Genomic DNA, 18,807 nt, shown 5'->3' on the forward strand with positions numbered 1-18,807 from the left:
GCTGCATTGTTGTTTTTTTTTCCTCTGGGGTTGCAATGAGGGATCCTCAGACCCTATTGTAGAATGGTAGGCTTTCAAGGCGGTTCTGCAGGGTATGCTTATGCACGCTATAGCGTCACATAGGAAATAACTTGAGATTACTAGAGCTAGATTGGAAGCAGAACTAGTGCTTGCGGAAGAAGTAAACATGCAGAACCAGAGTGATGATACACACAGGGATTGGGTGGAAGCACAAAGACGCCTCAACCTTCATTTACTGGAATACAATTGCAAGAAAAAGTATGTGAACCCTTTGGAATCATATGGATTTCTGCACGAATTGGTCATAAAATGTGATCTGATCTTCATCTAAGTCACAACAATAGACAATCACCGTCTGCTTAAACTAATAACACACAAAGAATTAAATGTTACCATGTTTTTATTGAACACACCATGTAAACATTCACAGTGCAGGTGGAAAATGTATGTGAACCCTTGGATTTAATAACTGGTTGAACCTCCTTTGGCAGCAATAACTTTAACCAAACGTTTCCTGTAGTTGCAGATCAGACGTGCACAACGGTCAGGAGTAATTCTTGACCTTTCCTCTTTACAGAACTGTTTCAGTTCAGCAATATTCTTGGGATGTCTGGTGTGAATCGCTTTCTTGAGGTCATGCCACAACATCTCAATCGGGTGGGTTGAGGTCAGGACAATGACTGGGCCACTCCAGAAGGCGTATTTTCTTCTGTTTAAGCCATTCTGTCGTTGATTTACTTCTATGCTTTGGATCGTTGTCCTGTTGCAACACCCATCTTCTGTTGAGCTTCAGCTGGTGGACAGATGGCCTTAAGTTCTCCTGCAAAATGTCTTGATAAACTTGGGAATTAATTTTTCCTTCGATGATAGCAATCCTTCCAGGCCCTGACGCAGAAAAAGCAGCCCTAAACCATGACCTGTGGAGAGATGGCCTGAATAGGACCTTTGAGTCTCCACAGCCATGCGTCTGGGAATAAGTGCCTGGACACACCCATGGAGCAGACGGTTCACCTGCATAAAAAAAAAATATCCACATCCTACATTTGTGGAAATGTTTATCGTGAGTATTGCAACCAGTTAAAAAGATACAAAAAAAATTGATGTTGGGGGCCACCCCGTGGTTGCACTGCATAGAGAAGGTTAGAAATGTTGCACCCAATTACTGGACACTTATGCTAGACAAGTGCAGTGCAAGGAGAACTGTCTGGTAACTATTACTGCAGCCAAGTGTCCTGTAATATCTATGGAAAGTGCACTGGTATAACCCCTGCCAGTCCATGCATGCCGAAACTATGACTGGAATTTGGCTCTTTAGTAAAGACCCCTTTGCTAATAACTTGGCTTTATTATTTCCCGCACTGCTACACTGCACAGACATCTGCAGCTGCCATGTGACCTTGCCTTGCACCTCTCCCCATTTATCACCATCAAGGGCACCCTGAACCACCATCAGGCCAGAGAACCCCAAAGAGCAGGGTGCGCTCCGAAGGAAAGAAAGGTGCGCCCTTCCTGTCACTGCACGGCCCAGAGGACCATCAAAGTGAGTAACCACTACAACCACCATTCTTGCTACTATCACTCCTCTCTCCTCCCCTGGACATGCTGCATAATATTTTACAAATGCGCTGGTCTCCAATCACCAGATTGCATGTCTATAATTAACAGGGGTCTGTAAATACAGGGGTTTAATATATTCATGTAAGAGAGGATTTAATAAATATATTATGAATGAGATCATTACAATTCATCCAGGTCTATAGGTAGATCATATAAGACTACGGTATGGGTTACCACTAGGGGGAGTAGCAAAGGGAGATCAATACAGTATATCCGAATATACCCATTCACAAGTCACCCAAAATTCCCTTTTGCATCAACGGTGCGGTAACAGCGTCAGGGAGAGATCTCCGAGGGCTCATTTCTATTCCGTATAAGATCAACTGTCACTTTGGAGACTGCCATATAAAAAATACCAACCTTTCAAGTACAGCTGCAGTTCAGATTCACGTATTCAGTTGAATGCAAGCTCCTGGACTGCAGATGTCATTCAATAGTTCAAATTAATTAGTCGTGCTACAAAAAGTCGCGCTGTAGCCCAGGCCTAAAGAGAGTCTGCCAGCAGGAAATTCACTGATAAACCAGGCGACACCGCTGAATGTAATAACACCTTTCTCTTAGCAATCCATTGCTTCATTCTGGAGAAAAAGTACTTTTAATCCATATGCAGCTAAGCAGTTAAGTGCACCGAGGGCGGGCCCAAGCCATTCAGTGCACCCTTGCTCCTACTGCTTTCTCTGTCTGCCCCCTCCTTCTCCTTCTTGGAGGACAGGGCTAGGACAGCTGATGATGCAGGAACCTGGCCCTGTCTGTCAAGAACGAGAGGGAAGGGCTGGCAGAGGAAGCAGGGGGAGCAAGGGTGCAAACAGTAGTCGGGCCCACCCTCAGTGCACTTAACTGCTCATTTGCATATGGATTAAAAAGCATTTTTTTCTCCAGAATGAAGCAAAAGATCGCTAAGTGAAAGGTATCATTACATTCAGCTCAGTTCGTCCTGCAATATATGGTGCCTGGTTTAACAGCAGATATTGTCATTAGCACCAAGTAGAAATATTTTTTTAACTGTATTTCTAAGAACATGACTGCAGGTTGGTGGAGGAGTGAGCTTTTATGCTTAGCATAGACATAGGACAGCCACTGACTGATATCTTCTTTGACTCCACCATATACATGTCCACCTGGGTGAGTCAGACACTACTGAGCAGAGCAATATATACCGCCACACAGAGTCCATATAGTTATCCGCACAGACGACACCCAGATACACAGTGCCATACAGCATCCAGGTAAACCGCTCTATGCAGTCAGCTGTAGGCCTGTGCCAACATCCCTATTGGTACAGGCGAGCTTCTCTGGTGGTCCAAGGGAGCTAATGTCGGCAAGATTGGTGGTCTAGGACAGAGATGAGGGTTAATGCCTGCACTCCTGGTGGTCTAGGTAAGAAAAGGGGTAAATGTCTGACTCCCTAGTGGTCCCTTATTGCACTGATCATAAAGAAAAGTACAAAGTAGGCAAAGGCAGGACTATGCGGCTGCGAATGACCACCCAGCCAGAACACTAAGGGGACAGCTAAGGTGTGGGACCAGACTTCTGACAACTAGAGAGTTTTTCAGCTACATGACAGCGCAAGTGAAAGAACAATGGCTGGCACCGCTATACCCAGGGTTTCCCATTCTGGGGATTTTGTGCCCATCCACAGTATGGTGTTTAATATCTGGCAGTAAATGGCTATGGTGAGAACATTACATATATCATGCAGATAGGAGAAATCTCTTACCTGGCGGACCCTGGAGTTTGGCCTTTTTAACTGCAAAAACAAAAAGTTGAAATTAGCGCAAAACACATACAAAGATCTTGTGATGCCCAAATCTAGTCTCACGTCTCTAACGCCATTCTTCCCGTTTTCAGTACAATCCAGCACCGCCTTGTCCAGACAGGGGCCAGACAATCCGATGTTCTGGATTACTGGACGGTCACAGCAAACATCTAAAATTGCACTTTAGAAACGTTGGGCTTGTGTATCGCTCACAAAGGACTTTGTACACTGCCACGTGAGAGGTCAGGACTAGGCCATGCAGATTTTCACCCGCCTAGGGTAGGTCCACACATCAGGAGGATCTGCGGATATTCATGGATGTGCTGGATCCACATTAGGATCAGTCCCATTTAACAGGGCGAATCTATGGCTTTTCCCATGAAATGAATGAACCTGCTCATCTCTTGAACAGATCATTTTCATCCATGAAGAATGTCAACAGGCTTTATGCAGATTATGGTGTGGAACCTGGAAGGTGCGACTGGGCTTAAAGGGGTTTTCTGAGTCTGGGACCCCTTTTTATATGGTCCCTGTCACTGGGACTTCATTTCATCACTGAGCTCCCTCCTTCTCCACTCATGGTCCCTGCTGGACCAGAGGAGTGACCAGCCATCCACATGCCAGCTAATTAATGGTTTCATTGGAGACATATGCACATGAACGCTGCCAGCACGAAGGCCACCGATTGGCTGGCAGCGGGGACAAGGATAGACAGCACGTCACTTGCAGTCCAGCACGGAACAGAAGTGGGGGAGAAGAGAGCCGGAGTGCTGGGGACAGGTGAAGGTTATTTTGTTTATGTTCATCAATTGTTACATGATCCCTACCAGGACCATCAGATACAGGTAAGGCTACTTTCACACTAGCGTTCGATCGGATCCGTTCTGAACGGATCTGATCATATTAATGCAGGCGGAGGCTCCGTTCAGTACGGATCCGTCTGCATTAATAACTTAGAAAAATTTCTATGTGTGAAAGTAGCCTGAGCGGATCCGTTCAGACTTTCAATGTAAAGTCAATGGGGGACGGATCCGCTTGAAGATTGAGCCATATGGTGTCATCTTCAAGCGGATCCGTCCCCATTGACTTCCATTATAAGTCTTAACGAATCCGCTCGCCTCCGCACGGCCACGCGGACACCCGAACGCTGCAAGCGGAGCGGAGGCTGAACGCCGCCAGACTGATGCAGTCTGAGCGGATCCGCATCCATTCAGACTGCATCAGGGCTGGACGGAAGCGTTCGGCTCCGCTTGTGAGCCCCTTCAAACGGAGCTCACGAGCGGACAGCCGAACGCTAGTGTGAAACTAGCCTAAAACTCGAAAAATTAGAATATCGTGCAAAGTTCATTTATTTCAGTAATGCAACTTCGGCTACTTTCACATTAGCGTTTTTTGCGGATCCGTCATGGATCTGCAAAAACGCTTCCGTTACAATAATACAACCGCATGCATCAGTCATGAACGGAGCCGGTTGTATTATGTCTTCTATAGCCAAGACGGATCCGTCTTGAACACCATTGAAAGTCAGGGAGCAGATAGATCCCTACTGGGGCCGAGCAGATAGATCCCTACTGGGGCCGAGCAGATAGATCCCTACTGGGGCCGAGCAGATAGATCCCTACTGGGGCCGAGCAGATAGATCCCTACTGGGGGCGATCCTGTATCCTATTGATTTATGAAAAATCCATCAGGTCTCAGGCATGAAAAGGGGGAGGACAGCTCCTGACATGAGACAGAAGATCAGGCATCAGACCAAGGACATGGAGGAGAGACAACAAGCAGCAACAGAACAAGAAACAGAGAAAATAATGGCGCCCAACAAAGACATTTAAAGGGGATCTCTGACCGAGAGAAGAGCTATACTGCATACTAAGAACGGTGTCAGTATTGAGTTAATGAAAGCTTATTTGGGGGGTACAGTTAGGATACAGCCAGAGAGCTCTAGATACGTTTTCCATCCACAAGAGCAGTTTTAGGTCAGTCTCCTTCCAGCCTAAAATGGCTGATAGAAGAGAACAATACATACGCCCACATTTACTAAAGTGACTCTGCCTAGACCTGTTGATTAGGAACAAATGGACGGCACTGTGCTTCTTTTTAGGATCCAGGTGCGCGGTCAACAGGTCAAATCCCCATGTAATTGTAATAGAAAGACCAGCACTCCGTAGTTTCTTTGCTGAAAGATAATTTCTTTATTCGTCACCCATTTGTGACGCGCGTTTCGGCACAAGTGTGTGCCTTTATCAAATAACAGGTGATAGTAGCTACGATCACCTGTTATTTGATAAATGCACACACTTGTGCCAAAACGCGCGTCACAAATGGGTGACGAATAAAGAAATTATCTTTCTGCCTAGACCTGGTCATGAAAGGCATCAATATGCACATCCTATAATGTGCAAGCACGACCACAGCTGCTGGATTGCAGGGTGGTCATAATCATGGAAACAAGCAGTGTATAATGTGATGGAAAACTTAATCCAGCCAGCAAAGGAAGCAACATGGACAATCACAATACATTAGTAAGTGCCTTGTATTAACTTTCATTACATGATAAATGCCATTTGCTGAAGGGAGACAATCCCTTTAAGGGCCCATTCACACAACTGTATTTTTCTTTCCACATCCGTTCCGCATTTTTGCAGATCAGATGCATTCATTTCTCCGCAAAATCCATGGATAGCACACGGTGTGCTATCTGCTTCCATATGTTCACATAAAAGATAGAACATGACCTATACTTGTCCGCAAAATGCGGTCCATGGCCCTATTTAAGTCTATGGTTCCACAAAAATGCGCAAAGCACACGGAATGTGTTCCGTATGCAATCCGTATTTTGTGGATCCGTGTCCACAAAGTTAATGCCATGTCATGTCACCTTTGAATCTTATTAAAGTGATACCTTCCGTTTTTTGCTGTTCCGCAATATACAGAAGACATACGGAAACATACATTCAGTTTTTTTGCAGACATGTAGAAGATTTTGCTGAACAACTGATGCAGATATTTGCGAACCGCAAATAACATACGTCTGTCTGAAGGTTCACACCTCTGTTTAAATGGCCAAGCCGGATACTGCCATTCACCGCCACACCCCACGGACTACAATGGAATCCAGCAGGGATCCCGCTGGTTTCCTGCAAGAGTGCCGGGTTTTAGCCAGCATGCAGCGTTTTTGGTCTGGCCGTAAGCCACCACTCATGCTGGAAAGTGGCCAGATCCCACTATAGTCAATTGGGTCTGGAGGTTGAATGGCTGTATCTGGCTAAGCAGGGTCTGGGGGACTCCAGCAGGCAGATACTGTACATTTAGCACAAATGTGAACCTACCCTAAGCTCCCCATGGAGGTGTTCAGGTTTTTTTTATGCAATTTTGGAAGCCAAACACAGGAGAGGATCCCAAAGGAAGGACACATAAAACGAAAGAAGGAGGCTTCTCCACTTTTGACTAAAGGGTGCCAGTATACTTGTGTATGGGTTAAATACCCGCATCCCTGCTGGTCTAAGGTGGTTTAGAGGGTTAAATGCCTGCATCCCTGCTGGTCCGAGGCAGTAAAGAGGGTTAAATTCCTGAATTCCTGCTGGTCCGAGGCAGTGAAGAGGGTTAAATGCCTGCATCCCTGGTGGTCTGAGGAAGTGAAGTGGGTTAAATGCCTGCATCCCTGGTAGTCTAAGGTGGTTTAGAGGGTTAAAGAAATTTAAAAATACAGAAGATTGGAAATAAAAAACACTTCCTGTCTGATGGTTATGGCAAATTTTATATCCGTGTCTCCAGCTGTCACATAATAAACCAGAGTGAAGTGCAGCAAATATCTAACTGTTCCAAGAAGGAGATCAGTGCATGACGCAAGTGCAACGCAAAATGGGTCAACAATTCCACTCAAGGAAATACAGAAAACGCGGGCATGAAGCCAAAATCACTGACTGGTGAGGTGAATCCTAGATCCACCGGGGACGTGACTGTCACAGGAGACCAATGTGTGACAAGCCGGGGGAATCACTAAGTAACATGGCGCTTAAATACGAATGACTAGCATGAACACAGAGGAGCCATCACATTTACATATTAATCAATCCTGCAGGCGTTGGGGTGGATCACCTTGCACCTTTTTGTTTGCTTAAAAATGTCATAACATATCTTTATAGTGGTCCGTTCCCTTCACACAGCCATAGTTACATGATCAAATTCTATGTGCTTTCTGCCACCACTAGAGGGAGTAAACTGCAGATACATTTATAATGGAGCTGTATAAATCTGTATGCAGTCAGCTCCCCCTAGTGGTGGCTATAGGCAGACATCAAAATTCTTCAGGCCCGTGTAACTGAAGGCAGTGGATCAGGTCAGTGACGCTCGAAGAGAAGAGCCCATTATGCATAGTATATGATGGAAGAGCCAAAGAAAATCTGATCTCTATAATGGGGTTGTATTTTGGAGAGTTTTCACTGAATCATATAGTCTGCACAGACACTTTTGATCAAATGCAGAAAATCAGTGGAAAACGATTGCTAGACAGTAAGACAGGAGGAAAGCAAATGGCAATCTGACGTCCTGAAGAAGGTCTGCTGACCAGAAACTTTTGCCTACAGACTGATTTGCCCCTAAAAAATAAATTAAAAAAAGAAGGATGAAAAAACCTATCAAAACACTTACTGAACACAATTTTGGAGTGTGAACAAGTTTCAATAATCTGCCACCAGCATCTCCCCGATATACAGTGTGGCGTGATTTCTCGCCTTAAGGGTCCATTCACACGTCCGTTTTTTCTTTCCTGATCTGTTCAGTTTTTTCAGGAACAGATCAGGACCAGATCTGGACCCATTCATTTTCAATGGGTCCTGGAAAAAATCGGACAGCACAATGTGTGCTGTCCGTTTCCGTTGTTCCGTTCCGCATGTCCGTTTAAATATAAAACATGTCCTATTCTTGTCCTGAAAAATCGGATCCTGGTACAATACAAAGTCAATGGATCCGCAAAAAACGGATGACATTCGGATGTCATTCCGTATGTCATCCGTTTTTTGCGGATTCCGTTCCTGGAAACACATAACAAATTTTTATTTTATTTTTTTTTTCAATTTTTTTTCAAAGAAATCCAAACAACTTTATTTGATTATTGAAATGTATACATGTTTCCGTTTTTTGCGGATCCGCAAAAAACGGATGACATACGGAAACATTTTCAGGAACAACGGAGCCGCAAAAAACGGACCGTTTTTCAGGATGAAAAAAAACAGGACGTGTGAATGGACCCTAAAAGTGGTCTTCTGTGACCCAGCAGTTCCTACAAATCCACCTTAATTACACACATAACACCTGCAGGAGAAAGTCTGTAATATACTTAATGTTCCAAATTCGTGTGGCTTGGCCGCTCAGCAACATGGTCACCTGATACTAGTTTCCACCGACATCACATCATACACCAGGTTTCTAGCCTAGGCTATGGACAGAACCTCACGTCTGCTGTGGACGGGGCCAGAACTATTCCATAGCCCAGGTCAGAAACCTGGTAAAGTTTCTGATGACGATGGAAGCTGGATTTTCAGAAGAGGAGCACCACATGACTAGGTTCCCGAGCGGCCAACTTTGGAATGGTAAGAGTATTACAAAATTTCTCCTAAAGGGGTGTAGGAGAATATCAGAATGAAAACTGACATATCTTAAAACCACTACAATAACATTGATTATCAGGTGACAATGGCTCCTGTCATGAGAAGGGACATAGTAAGAAGCAAGTGAACAGTCAGCTTTTCGAAGTTGATGTGTTGGAACTTGGAAGCAGAGAAAAAAAGCCAAGAGTAAGGATCTGAGTGGCTTTAAAAAGCACCAAATTATGACGGCTAGACAACTGAGTCACATAGTCTCCAAATCAACCAGTCTTGTGGGATGTTACTCCTTTGCTGTGGTTAGTACCTACTAAAAGTGGTCCAGACAGGGACAACCAGTGAACCAGCAACATGGTCAAGGGTGGCCAAGGCTTACTGATGGGAAGTGAAGGCTTATCGGTCTCGTTCCATCTCACAAAAGGGCTACTGTGGAGCAAATTGTTAAAAAAGTAAATTCTAGCTATGCCAGAAAGGCGACAGGACACAGAGGACACTGGAGCTTGCTGTGTATAGGCCCTTGTAATCACAGACTGGTCAGAGCACCCATGCTGACCCATGTCCACCACTGAAAGCACCTACAATGGACACGTAAGCATGAGAACTGAAACAATGAAAGAAGGCAGCCTGGTCTGATGATGTTTTCTGTTACATGTGGATGGCAGGGTGCATGTACATCACTTACCTGGGGAAGAGACTGTACAGGATGCACAATGGATAGAAGATAAGCCAGCGGAGGCAGCGTGATGTTCTGGGCAATGTTCCCCTAGGAGACCTTACATCCTGGAATCATGTTGATGTGACACATACCACCTACCTAAACGCAGTACAGACAAGTATACCCCTTCATGGCAGCGGTATTTTCTAATGACAGTTGACTCTTTCAGCAGAATAATGCCCAATCATCACTGGAAAATCTGTTCAGAAGTGAGGACCATTACAAAGATCAAAGTGATGACTGTCTCCAAATTCCCCAGATCTTAATCTGATCGGCATCTGTGGAACATGCTGAAAAACAACTCTGATCCGTCAAGGCCGCACCTCACTACTTACAGGTCTTAAAGGATCTGCTGATAATGTCTTGGTGCTGGATACACAAGACACTTCAGACATCTTGCTGAGTCAATGCCTGGATGGGTCAGAGCTGTTTCCGAGGCAAGAGGGAGACCTACACAACATTTGATTGCTGTATATCACACATATAGCATCTTATGCTGGCCCCCCTCATGGCCCTATGTGTCATAGCACAGATCCCCCCCCCCCTAATAACAGTGCCATTCAAAAGAATCCCCCATAACAGTGCCAACCACAGACCCCCCCAATAACAGTGCCAACCACAGACCCCCCCCCCCCAATAACAGTGCCAACCACAGACCCCCCCAATAACAGTGCCAACCACAGACCCCCCCAATAACAGTGCCAACCACAGACCCCCCCAATAACAGTGCCAACCACAGATCCCCCAATAACAGTGCCAACCACAGATCCCCCAATAACAGTGCCAACCACAGATCCCCCATAACAGTGCCAACCACAGATCCCCCATAACAGTGCCATCCACAGATCCCCCATAACAGTGCCATCCACAGATCCCCCATAACAGTGCCATCCACAGATCCCCCCATAACAGTGCCAACCATAGATCCCCCATAACAGTGTCATCTACAGATCCCCCATAACAGTGTCATCTACAGATCCCCCATTACAATGTCATCTACAGATCCCCCATAACAATGTCATACTCAGACCACCATTAGTTCAAAATCCACCAAAAGCACACCACCTGATTCAAAATCATTTTTTTCTTATTTTCCTCCTCAAAAACCTAGGTGCGTCTTATAATCAGGTTAGTCTTATAAAAGCAAAAAATACGGTACATGGGTGACGGGAATACAGGAAAATCCAAGCAAATAGACCTCTAGCACAATTCCCTTGAAATATAGTTTTTTTTTAGGGCCCTAATCGCAATCGCACAAAATTCCCATATCGTGCAGCCCTATAAAGGACCCTAAAGACTGGAGGCTGTAATCACAGGCCTTATTCACATGTCAGTGATTCAAGGACGTGTGCTGTCCATGTTCTCCACACATGTACCCAACCACTTATTGTGTGTATTCACACATCTGCGTTTTAGCACAGCCGTAAGTCCGTGGTATTAGCACAGAAGCATGCTCTATTTTGTCCATGCTTACGGATCCATCACACCCAGTACAGGACCTAACATGGACTCCATCCGTGTTTCACAGACCATTTATAGGAAATGCTCTGAAAATGTATTTTCAGCCGTGCAGGGTCTGTTTTTTTGTAGGGAGAAAAGTCAGATTCCCAACTGTTCAATAGGCTTACCCCGTAGTTGGTTTACCCGATACAACATATCTTGATGAACCAAAAAAGAGGGAAACACTGACTCTGCCCCAGGTTGTTGTGGTTCACCATCTACTATTAACACATTTTCCCAGGCGAGGGATAGGGTTGGGCGGTACTAAAATTATCCCCGGAGACATTGAGGTCTGCTAATTCAGGACCCGGTGGCAAGGGTCTCCCCCCTGAGCCGGGCCACTCTGCTAGGGTTACCCCTGTCTCATGGGTATCAGTCACTCTCATAGGAGGCCACAGTGCTGGGAAGCCCAGAAAGTCTCTCTCTATTATGAGTTCATAATGTAGATTTGTGGCGACAGCTACCTCGTGGGTCCATCTACCGGCCACGTGGTTAGAGACACCAGCGCTGTGGGGTAGTCTTAAGTCTCAGTGGATGCACATCACCCCGACTTTCCAGCCAGTATACTCAGTTGACCGCACCAGGGTAGCCTTTACTAGGGTCACCAGACTCCCTGAGTTCAGCAGAGCCTCCGCCGGAGTGTCTCCCACTTCCACCTGGCACAAGTGATCTAGAGACTCTGGGGTACCTGTTACACACAGCCTCCTGGCATATAGCGGCTGACGGTGGCCATAGTTAGTGTCTATGGGCTCAACCCGATGGGGACAGTCAGCCCTTACATGGCCAGGCTTGTGACACCACCAGCAGACTATAGGAGCCAGGACCACTGTGAGTACATCCCGGGTGGGTTTTATCGGCTCAAATCTCTGGGCCTGGGGTGGAGATTTCCGGGGTTTGCCGACCCCCCTCCCGACAGAACCCTCCTTTAGATTCCTGGTAGCTTTATAGCATTCCACTAGGTCCACCATCTCAAGGGCATTTCCAGTAGACACCTGATCGATCCAGTGCTGGGGAAGATATAGGCAAAGCCCTCCAGAACATATTGGCTAATAGTCTATCCAGCATAGCCAGGGGACTCGGCACATCAGGCTGTAGCCACTTTTGCAAGAGGTGGAGTAAGTTATAATATTTGGTCCTTGCAGGCTTAAACCCCCACTGATGTACCCGCTAGGCCCGGACCAACACATTCACCTACAGTCTTGCAAAAATGTCACCCTTTACTTTTTGGTAGTCGGCCACTTGATCGTCCGGCAAGTCGAAATACACCCACTGGGAATCGGATGCCAGGAATGGAGCAAGGACCGCAGCCCAGTGGTCACGGGATAGCTTTTCCCTGATGGACACTTTCTCGTACATCGCCAGGTAGGTTTCGATGTCATCTGCAGGGGTGATATTAGGAATCACGGCACGGACTGCTTTCCGGGAATCGTGGACGCTCGGGGTTGCCCCTTCTGTCTGCAAAGCCATCATATGTTGTAGCAGCAACTGGTTAGTCTCCTGATGCTGCTTATTAGCCTCACGTTGGTGCAGTTTGTCTCTCGCTGCTGCAGATTAGCCTCCATGAGGGACTTCACAACAGCCTCCATTTTGTCGTGGGGCACTGGTTGTAATACAGCTGGTTTAATGTACAACATACAACCGTACCCTGAAAAATGCAGAAACCAAAAATATTGGCATTCACGCCAGCCTCACTGCTTTTGCCCGCATCCTCCACCAATTATTGGGACTCGCTCTGGTAAACAGGATTAGCGGACGCAGAATAGAGGCTACAATAAGTTATTTGGAACAAACCGTTCAGTGTTTTGTTCACACTTCAGGCAAGTGACAAAACAAGCAGTCATATTCAAACAAAAAAGTCACCTTGCAGTGTTGGTGGTAATTCACACCATGCGGCAATTCTGCCTCCAAGAGTCCCTGCTCATAGCAGCACCAACCTGTTTTCACACCAAACAGGTAGCAAGCCTTCATCCAGACACAAGGCCCCCAGATCCCAACACAGAGACATGGCTTCTGAGTAGGGATCGACCGATATAGATTTTTTAGAGGCGATACCGATAATCTGAACTTTCAGGCCGATAGCTGATACTTTATACCAATATTTTATATCTCATAATATACATTGTATTAGTTGGTAGTCACTGAGGTGGTGGAAATTAGCATTTGGCACTAGTATATTATAAATGTAAATTATAAATTAATAAAGCCCTTAGTTGGTAGTCAATTTATAATTTATAATACACTAGTGCCAAATGCCAATTTCCACACCATCCCCCCCTCCTCACTGACTTTATTAACTCCTATCAGACCTCAGATCAGCCCTTTATTAACCCCTATCAGTCCTCAGATGAATAAAATAAAAAACTCCTCACCTCTCCTGCGCCGCGGCTCCACTTCATCTCCAGGTCCGGCGTCTCGCTCCCCTGTGGTCTCCGGCCCGCGCTGCACTGTCACCTGACAGCGTGCAGCGCCAGGTCATAGTGCGCGCACTACAGGGTCAGGACAGTGCAGCGCGGGCCCCATCAAAGAAGACCAGGGAGGGCGAGTTTTGGAAGCGCTTGCTATGCTTCTTCCCCGCTCCCGGCACCCGATGTATACTAGCGCGCGCTACCATAATGGAAGCATTCGCTTTATACGCATTATCGGTATATAAGCAAGGTTAGATGCCGATAATGTACAAAATCCTGAATATCGGCTGATAATATCGGTACTTACGATAAATTGGTCGATCCCTACTTCTGAGCCCAACTGCGTATTTAAGGACAGCCAGGTGTTGCCAAAACTCGGACTGGCATTTAAAATCCGGTCCGGTATTTGACCTCACCTGGCTGTAAATCAGCCCAGCAGCACATGCTGGGATAAAAATACCTGTTTTCCCAGACCAAACCTCTCACTGTGTCCCAATACATACACAGAGGAGGCGGCCAGGACTCCACACAATAGTCCATTGTCTGCTGTTCTGCGGTTTCCTCATTGAAATATGAAATCGTCAGAGCCAACAAGGAAGAAACTTAAGACAATTACCATCAAGGTAAACAGAACGTCCAAGAACAAATGGAAACTGCTCAGAAACACAAACATGAATGAGAGCTCCTTGTAAGTGTAGTGACCTACAGGCAGTGTTAAAGGGACAATGGCAGGGGCGGACTGGGAACTTAAAGTGGCCCCAATGTTGTAGGTGGGTCTAAACTCACAAAGTTTGACAACACAAGTAGATGGGGCCAATACAAGTGGGCATGGTCAGTAATACCATAGTGCAGCACAGAATACCATCCCACAGAACCAAATACCACAGTGCAGCACAATATACCTCCCCAGAAGCTATCCCTCTGTGGTGGCCATCAATAGCTGTCATTTCTGTCGTCTTCCAAATGTCTATAATTAAGATATGGAGCAGTGGGCTTAGGAGGTATGATGAGGGCCACAGCACCAAGCCAGCCCTACCTTCAACCTGCTACCTGGACTTCCTCTAATAATGACCCTTTATAGTTGTCCCAGTAGTATGTACCCAGCCAGCGGCAGTGAAGAGGGCTGGGGTGGCCGTATGGCCACAGACTCACCAGGAAAATTCCCTGTAGGGTCTATGGTCAGTCCTCCCCTGGACAATGAGCCTGCTGCACAACTGTAGACAATCTAGTGCTCCCTGTTATCAGCTATTTCAGGCTGATAGACTGTGACTTTAGGACAGGTGAATGCTATCCATCGCACATGTCACCCTTGGTGCTGCTGCCAATCTGTGGTCCTAGGTTTGGGCTCTGGACTGAATCAATCTCCTCCTACCTCTGGCAGCTGGAAAAATAGACCTTTCCTACTTCTCCTGCAGGTGGCGTCTCCTTAGCTATACCGAGCTCCCGCAGAGCATTTGCTACTACTTGACAAGCAAGATTTTTCCATTTCAATTGTCTGCCTTGCAGTCAAAAGAGACCTGGCTTTGAGGAGAGCGACTGAGCATGTGCGACCTGCAGTTAAGTACATGGACATGCACATTGCTATACACTCTGAACACCAGATGGCGGCATACTAAGCACATACATGTCATAACTAAGAGCTATAATTTTTTATAAAAAGGTGTTTTTATTATGTAATAGTAGTTAGACATAAGACATAAAAGGTCGTATGCCATACAGTGAATTCTGAAGAAACTAATGCCCAAAAACAATAGCCCAAATGTTGTTTTTTTACCATTTCACGCAATCTAAAAAGGAACCTATGACAGATACATGAAGAACGTATGGCTCTTGAAATGTGTTGATTAAATAAAAAATAAAAATAAAAAAAACAGTACTGGTCGTGGTCCGAATTATGAGAGTCATTGAGAGGTTATTGGGGACGAGTGACAGGAAACAAAGAAAGTTTCGTGGGGAGAAGTGCTGCATCAAGGATCTCGCCTCTGGCCTTACATACATGGCAGTCTATCAGCAGTTCTGTTATTAGTTTTCACTTTAGGGTTACTGGCCCTTTAAGCTACAATGAAAGCCTGAGATTCTCTTCTTCTCCAGCACCGGAGGTTGCGCCTAGAGGGAAAACATCTGGATTTCCGCTCTCTTGTGGAGATTAATGTGTCACTCGCTTTCAGCACAAGTGCTGGCGGTGGGCATCATGCATTACTATGCTAAAAGCCTAGGAAATATGATGGCGGCACTGCCAACAGTACAATTATAGAGGCGGCATAAAACTAGCACACCAAATATAATAGAAACTACATTCCACAAAAACTGAAAATAAAACCACTGTTTACACCTGAAAAATGTTCACAACACATCCTATGTTTGATGCAAAGGTAAAAGTATGCCAAACTACCACTGACCACCACAACGTAAAAGCCCTATACGGTAAAAAAAGGCGTCTTCACGTAGATGTATGTCTTGGCATAATGTGCAGTCGGGTCTCCAGTGTGGATGTATGGGCACTGTCCCTGATAATACCTAAAAAGTAAAGAAGAAAGGGGGCTAGTAATCCCTGTAACCCGCCCTGAGAAGGGCGACCTGGCCGAAACCTCACCCTAGATATGGCCCTTGTATCCAGATAGCTGGACTCTTCAGGGCACAGATTAGCGGAATAATCTAAATGAGCAGAAATACTATCACTGGAGAGCGGTCGGGAGGTAAAAAGCCATCCTGCCCGTCATCTTACTCAGGGGCGGCCTGGGAACTTAAAATCTAATCCAAACGGACAGAAGGCAGGACCAACAACGCCATAGCACAGCATTAAATACCACAGTGCAGCACAATATACTGCCTCAGCAGAGCCAAATACCACAGTGCAGCACAATATACTGCCTCGGCAGAGCCAAATACCACAGTGCAGCACAATATACTGCCTCAGCAGAGCCAAATATCACAGTGCAGCACAATATACTGCCTCAGCAGAACCAAATACCACAGTGCAGCACAATATACTGCCTCAGCACAACCAAATACCACAATGCAGCACAATATACTGCCTCGGCAGAGCCAAATACCACAGTTCAGCACAATATACTGCCCCAGCAGAGCCAAATACCACAATGCAGCACAATATACTGCCTCAGCAGAACCAAATACCACAGTGCAGCACAATATACTGCCTCAGCAGAGCCAAATACCACAGTGCAGCACAATATACTGCCTCATCGGAGCCAAATATCACAGTGCAGCACAATATACTGCCTCAGCAGAACCAAATACCACAGTGCAGCACAATATACTGCCTCAGCACAACCAAATACCACAATGCAGCACAATATACTGCCTCAGCACAACCAAATACCACAGTGCAGCACAATATACTGCCTCGGCAGAGCCAAATACCACAGTTCAGCACAATATACTGCCCCAGCAGAGCCAAATACCACAATGCAGCACAATATACTGCCTCAGCAGAACCAAATACCACAGTGCAGCACAATATACTGCCTCAGCAGAGCCAAATACCACAGTGCAGCACAATATACTGCCTCGGCAGAGCCAAATACCACAGTTAAGCACAATATACTGCCCCAGCAGAGCCAAATACCACAATGCAGCACAATATACTGCCTCAGCAGAGCCAAATACCACAGTGCAGCACAATATACTGCCTCGGCAGAGCCAAATACCACAGTGCAGCACAATATACTGCCTCATCGGAGCCAAATATCACAGTGCAGCACAATATACTGCCTCATCGGAGCCAAATACCACAGTTCAGCACAATATACTGCCCCAGCAGAGCCAAATACCACAATGCAGCACAATATACTGCCTCAGCAGAACCAAATACCACAGTGCAGCACAATATACTGCCTCAGCAGAGCCAAATACCACAGTGCAGCACAATATACTGCCTCATCGGAGCCAAATATCACAGTGCAGCACAATATACTGCCTCAGCAGAACCAAATACCACAGTGCAGCACAATATACTGCCTCAGCACAACCAAATACCACAATGCAGCACAATATACTGCCTCAGCACAACCAAATACCACAGTGCAGCACAATATACTGCCTCGGCAGAGCCAAATACCACAGTTCAGCACAATATACTGCCCCAGCAGAGCCAAATACCACAATGCAGCACAATATACTGCCTCAGCAGAACCAAATACCACAGTGCAGCACAATATACTGCCTCAGCAGAGCCAAATACCACAGTGCAGCACAATATACTGCCTCGGCAGAGCCAAATACCACAGTTAAGCACAATATACTGCCCCAGCAGAGCCAAATACCACAATGCAGCACAATATACTGCCTCAGCAGAGCCAAATACCACAGTGCAGCACAATATACTGCCTCGGCAGAGCCAAATACCACAGTGCAGCACAATATACTGCCTCATCGGAGCCAAATATCACAGTGCAGCACAATATACTGCCTCATCGGAGCCAAATATCACAGTGCAGCACAATATACTGCCTCAGCGGAGCCAAATACCACAATGCAGCACAAATATACTGCCTCAGCAGAGCCAAATACCACAGTGCAGCACAATATACTGCCTCGGCAGAGCCAAATACCACAGTGCAGCACATTATACTGCCTCGGCAGAGCCAAATACCACAGTGCAGCACAATATACTGCCTTGGCAGAGCCAAATATCACAGTGCAGCACAATATACTGCCTCATCGGAGCCAAATACCACAGTGCAGCACAATATACTGCCTCATCGGAGCCAAATATCACAGTGCAGCACAATATACTGCCCCAGCGGAGCCAAATACCACAATGCAGCACAATATACTGCCTCATCGGAGCCAAATACCACAGTGCAGCACAAAATTTTGCTGCTTCTGCCGCAGTATTCAGCTGTATTGGGGATGGTAATACAGTTGAAATTCAAGACCGTACATGTGGCCAGATGCATAAATACCTGATGCTACTAGCATTAATTACTGCTTTAAGCATCAGATTGTTATGTACCTAGTTGGCGGACATGAGGAGGGCTTGGGCAGCCCTATGGGCATTGGCCTACAGGGAAATTCCCTGTAAGGTCTCTGGACAGTCCACCCTTGGTCTCACTATTCAGTATAGGGATACATACATATAAGCAGTCAGTGGACTGTAACAAAGGAGGATCATTACCGAACTCCAGTATGACGTGTTTCCCCACTACCTTGGATGCAAAGATTGCGCCC

The 18,807-nt window shown here is 46.1% G+C and overlaps 1 protein-coding gene across 2 annotated transcripts in view; it reads right to left on the reverse strand.

The window, feature by feature from the left end:
- The window catches only part of UNC13B (unc-13 homolog B), a 339,965-nt gene that overhangs the window by 284,672 nt on the left and 36,486 nt on the right, over positions 1–18,807 (reverse strand). For both annotated transcript variants that reach the window (XM_044276260.1, XM_044276259.1), the window contains exon 3: positions 3,356–3,385. In XM_044276260.1, the coding sequence (XP_044132195.1) occupies positions 3,356–3,385 (30 nt within the window). The remainder of the gene's footprint in view (positions 1–3,355; positions 3,386–18,807) is intronic.

Source organism: Bufo gargarizans, chromosome 1 (assembly GCF_014858855.1).
Source record: "Bufo gargarizans isolate SCDJY-AF-19 chromosome 1, ASM1485885v1, whole genome shotgun sequence".
NCBI lineage: Eukaryota > Metazoa > Chordata > Amphibia > Anura > Bufonidae > Bufo > Bufo gargarizans.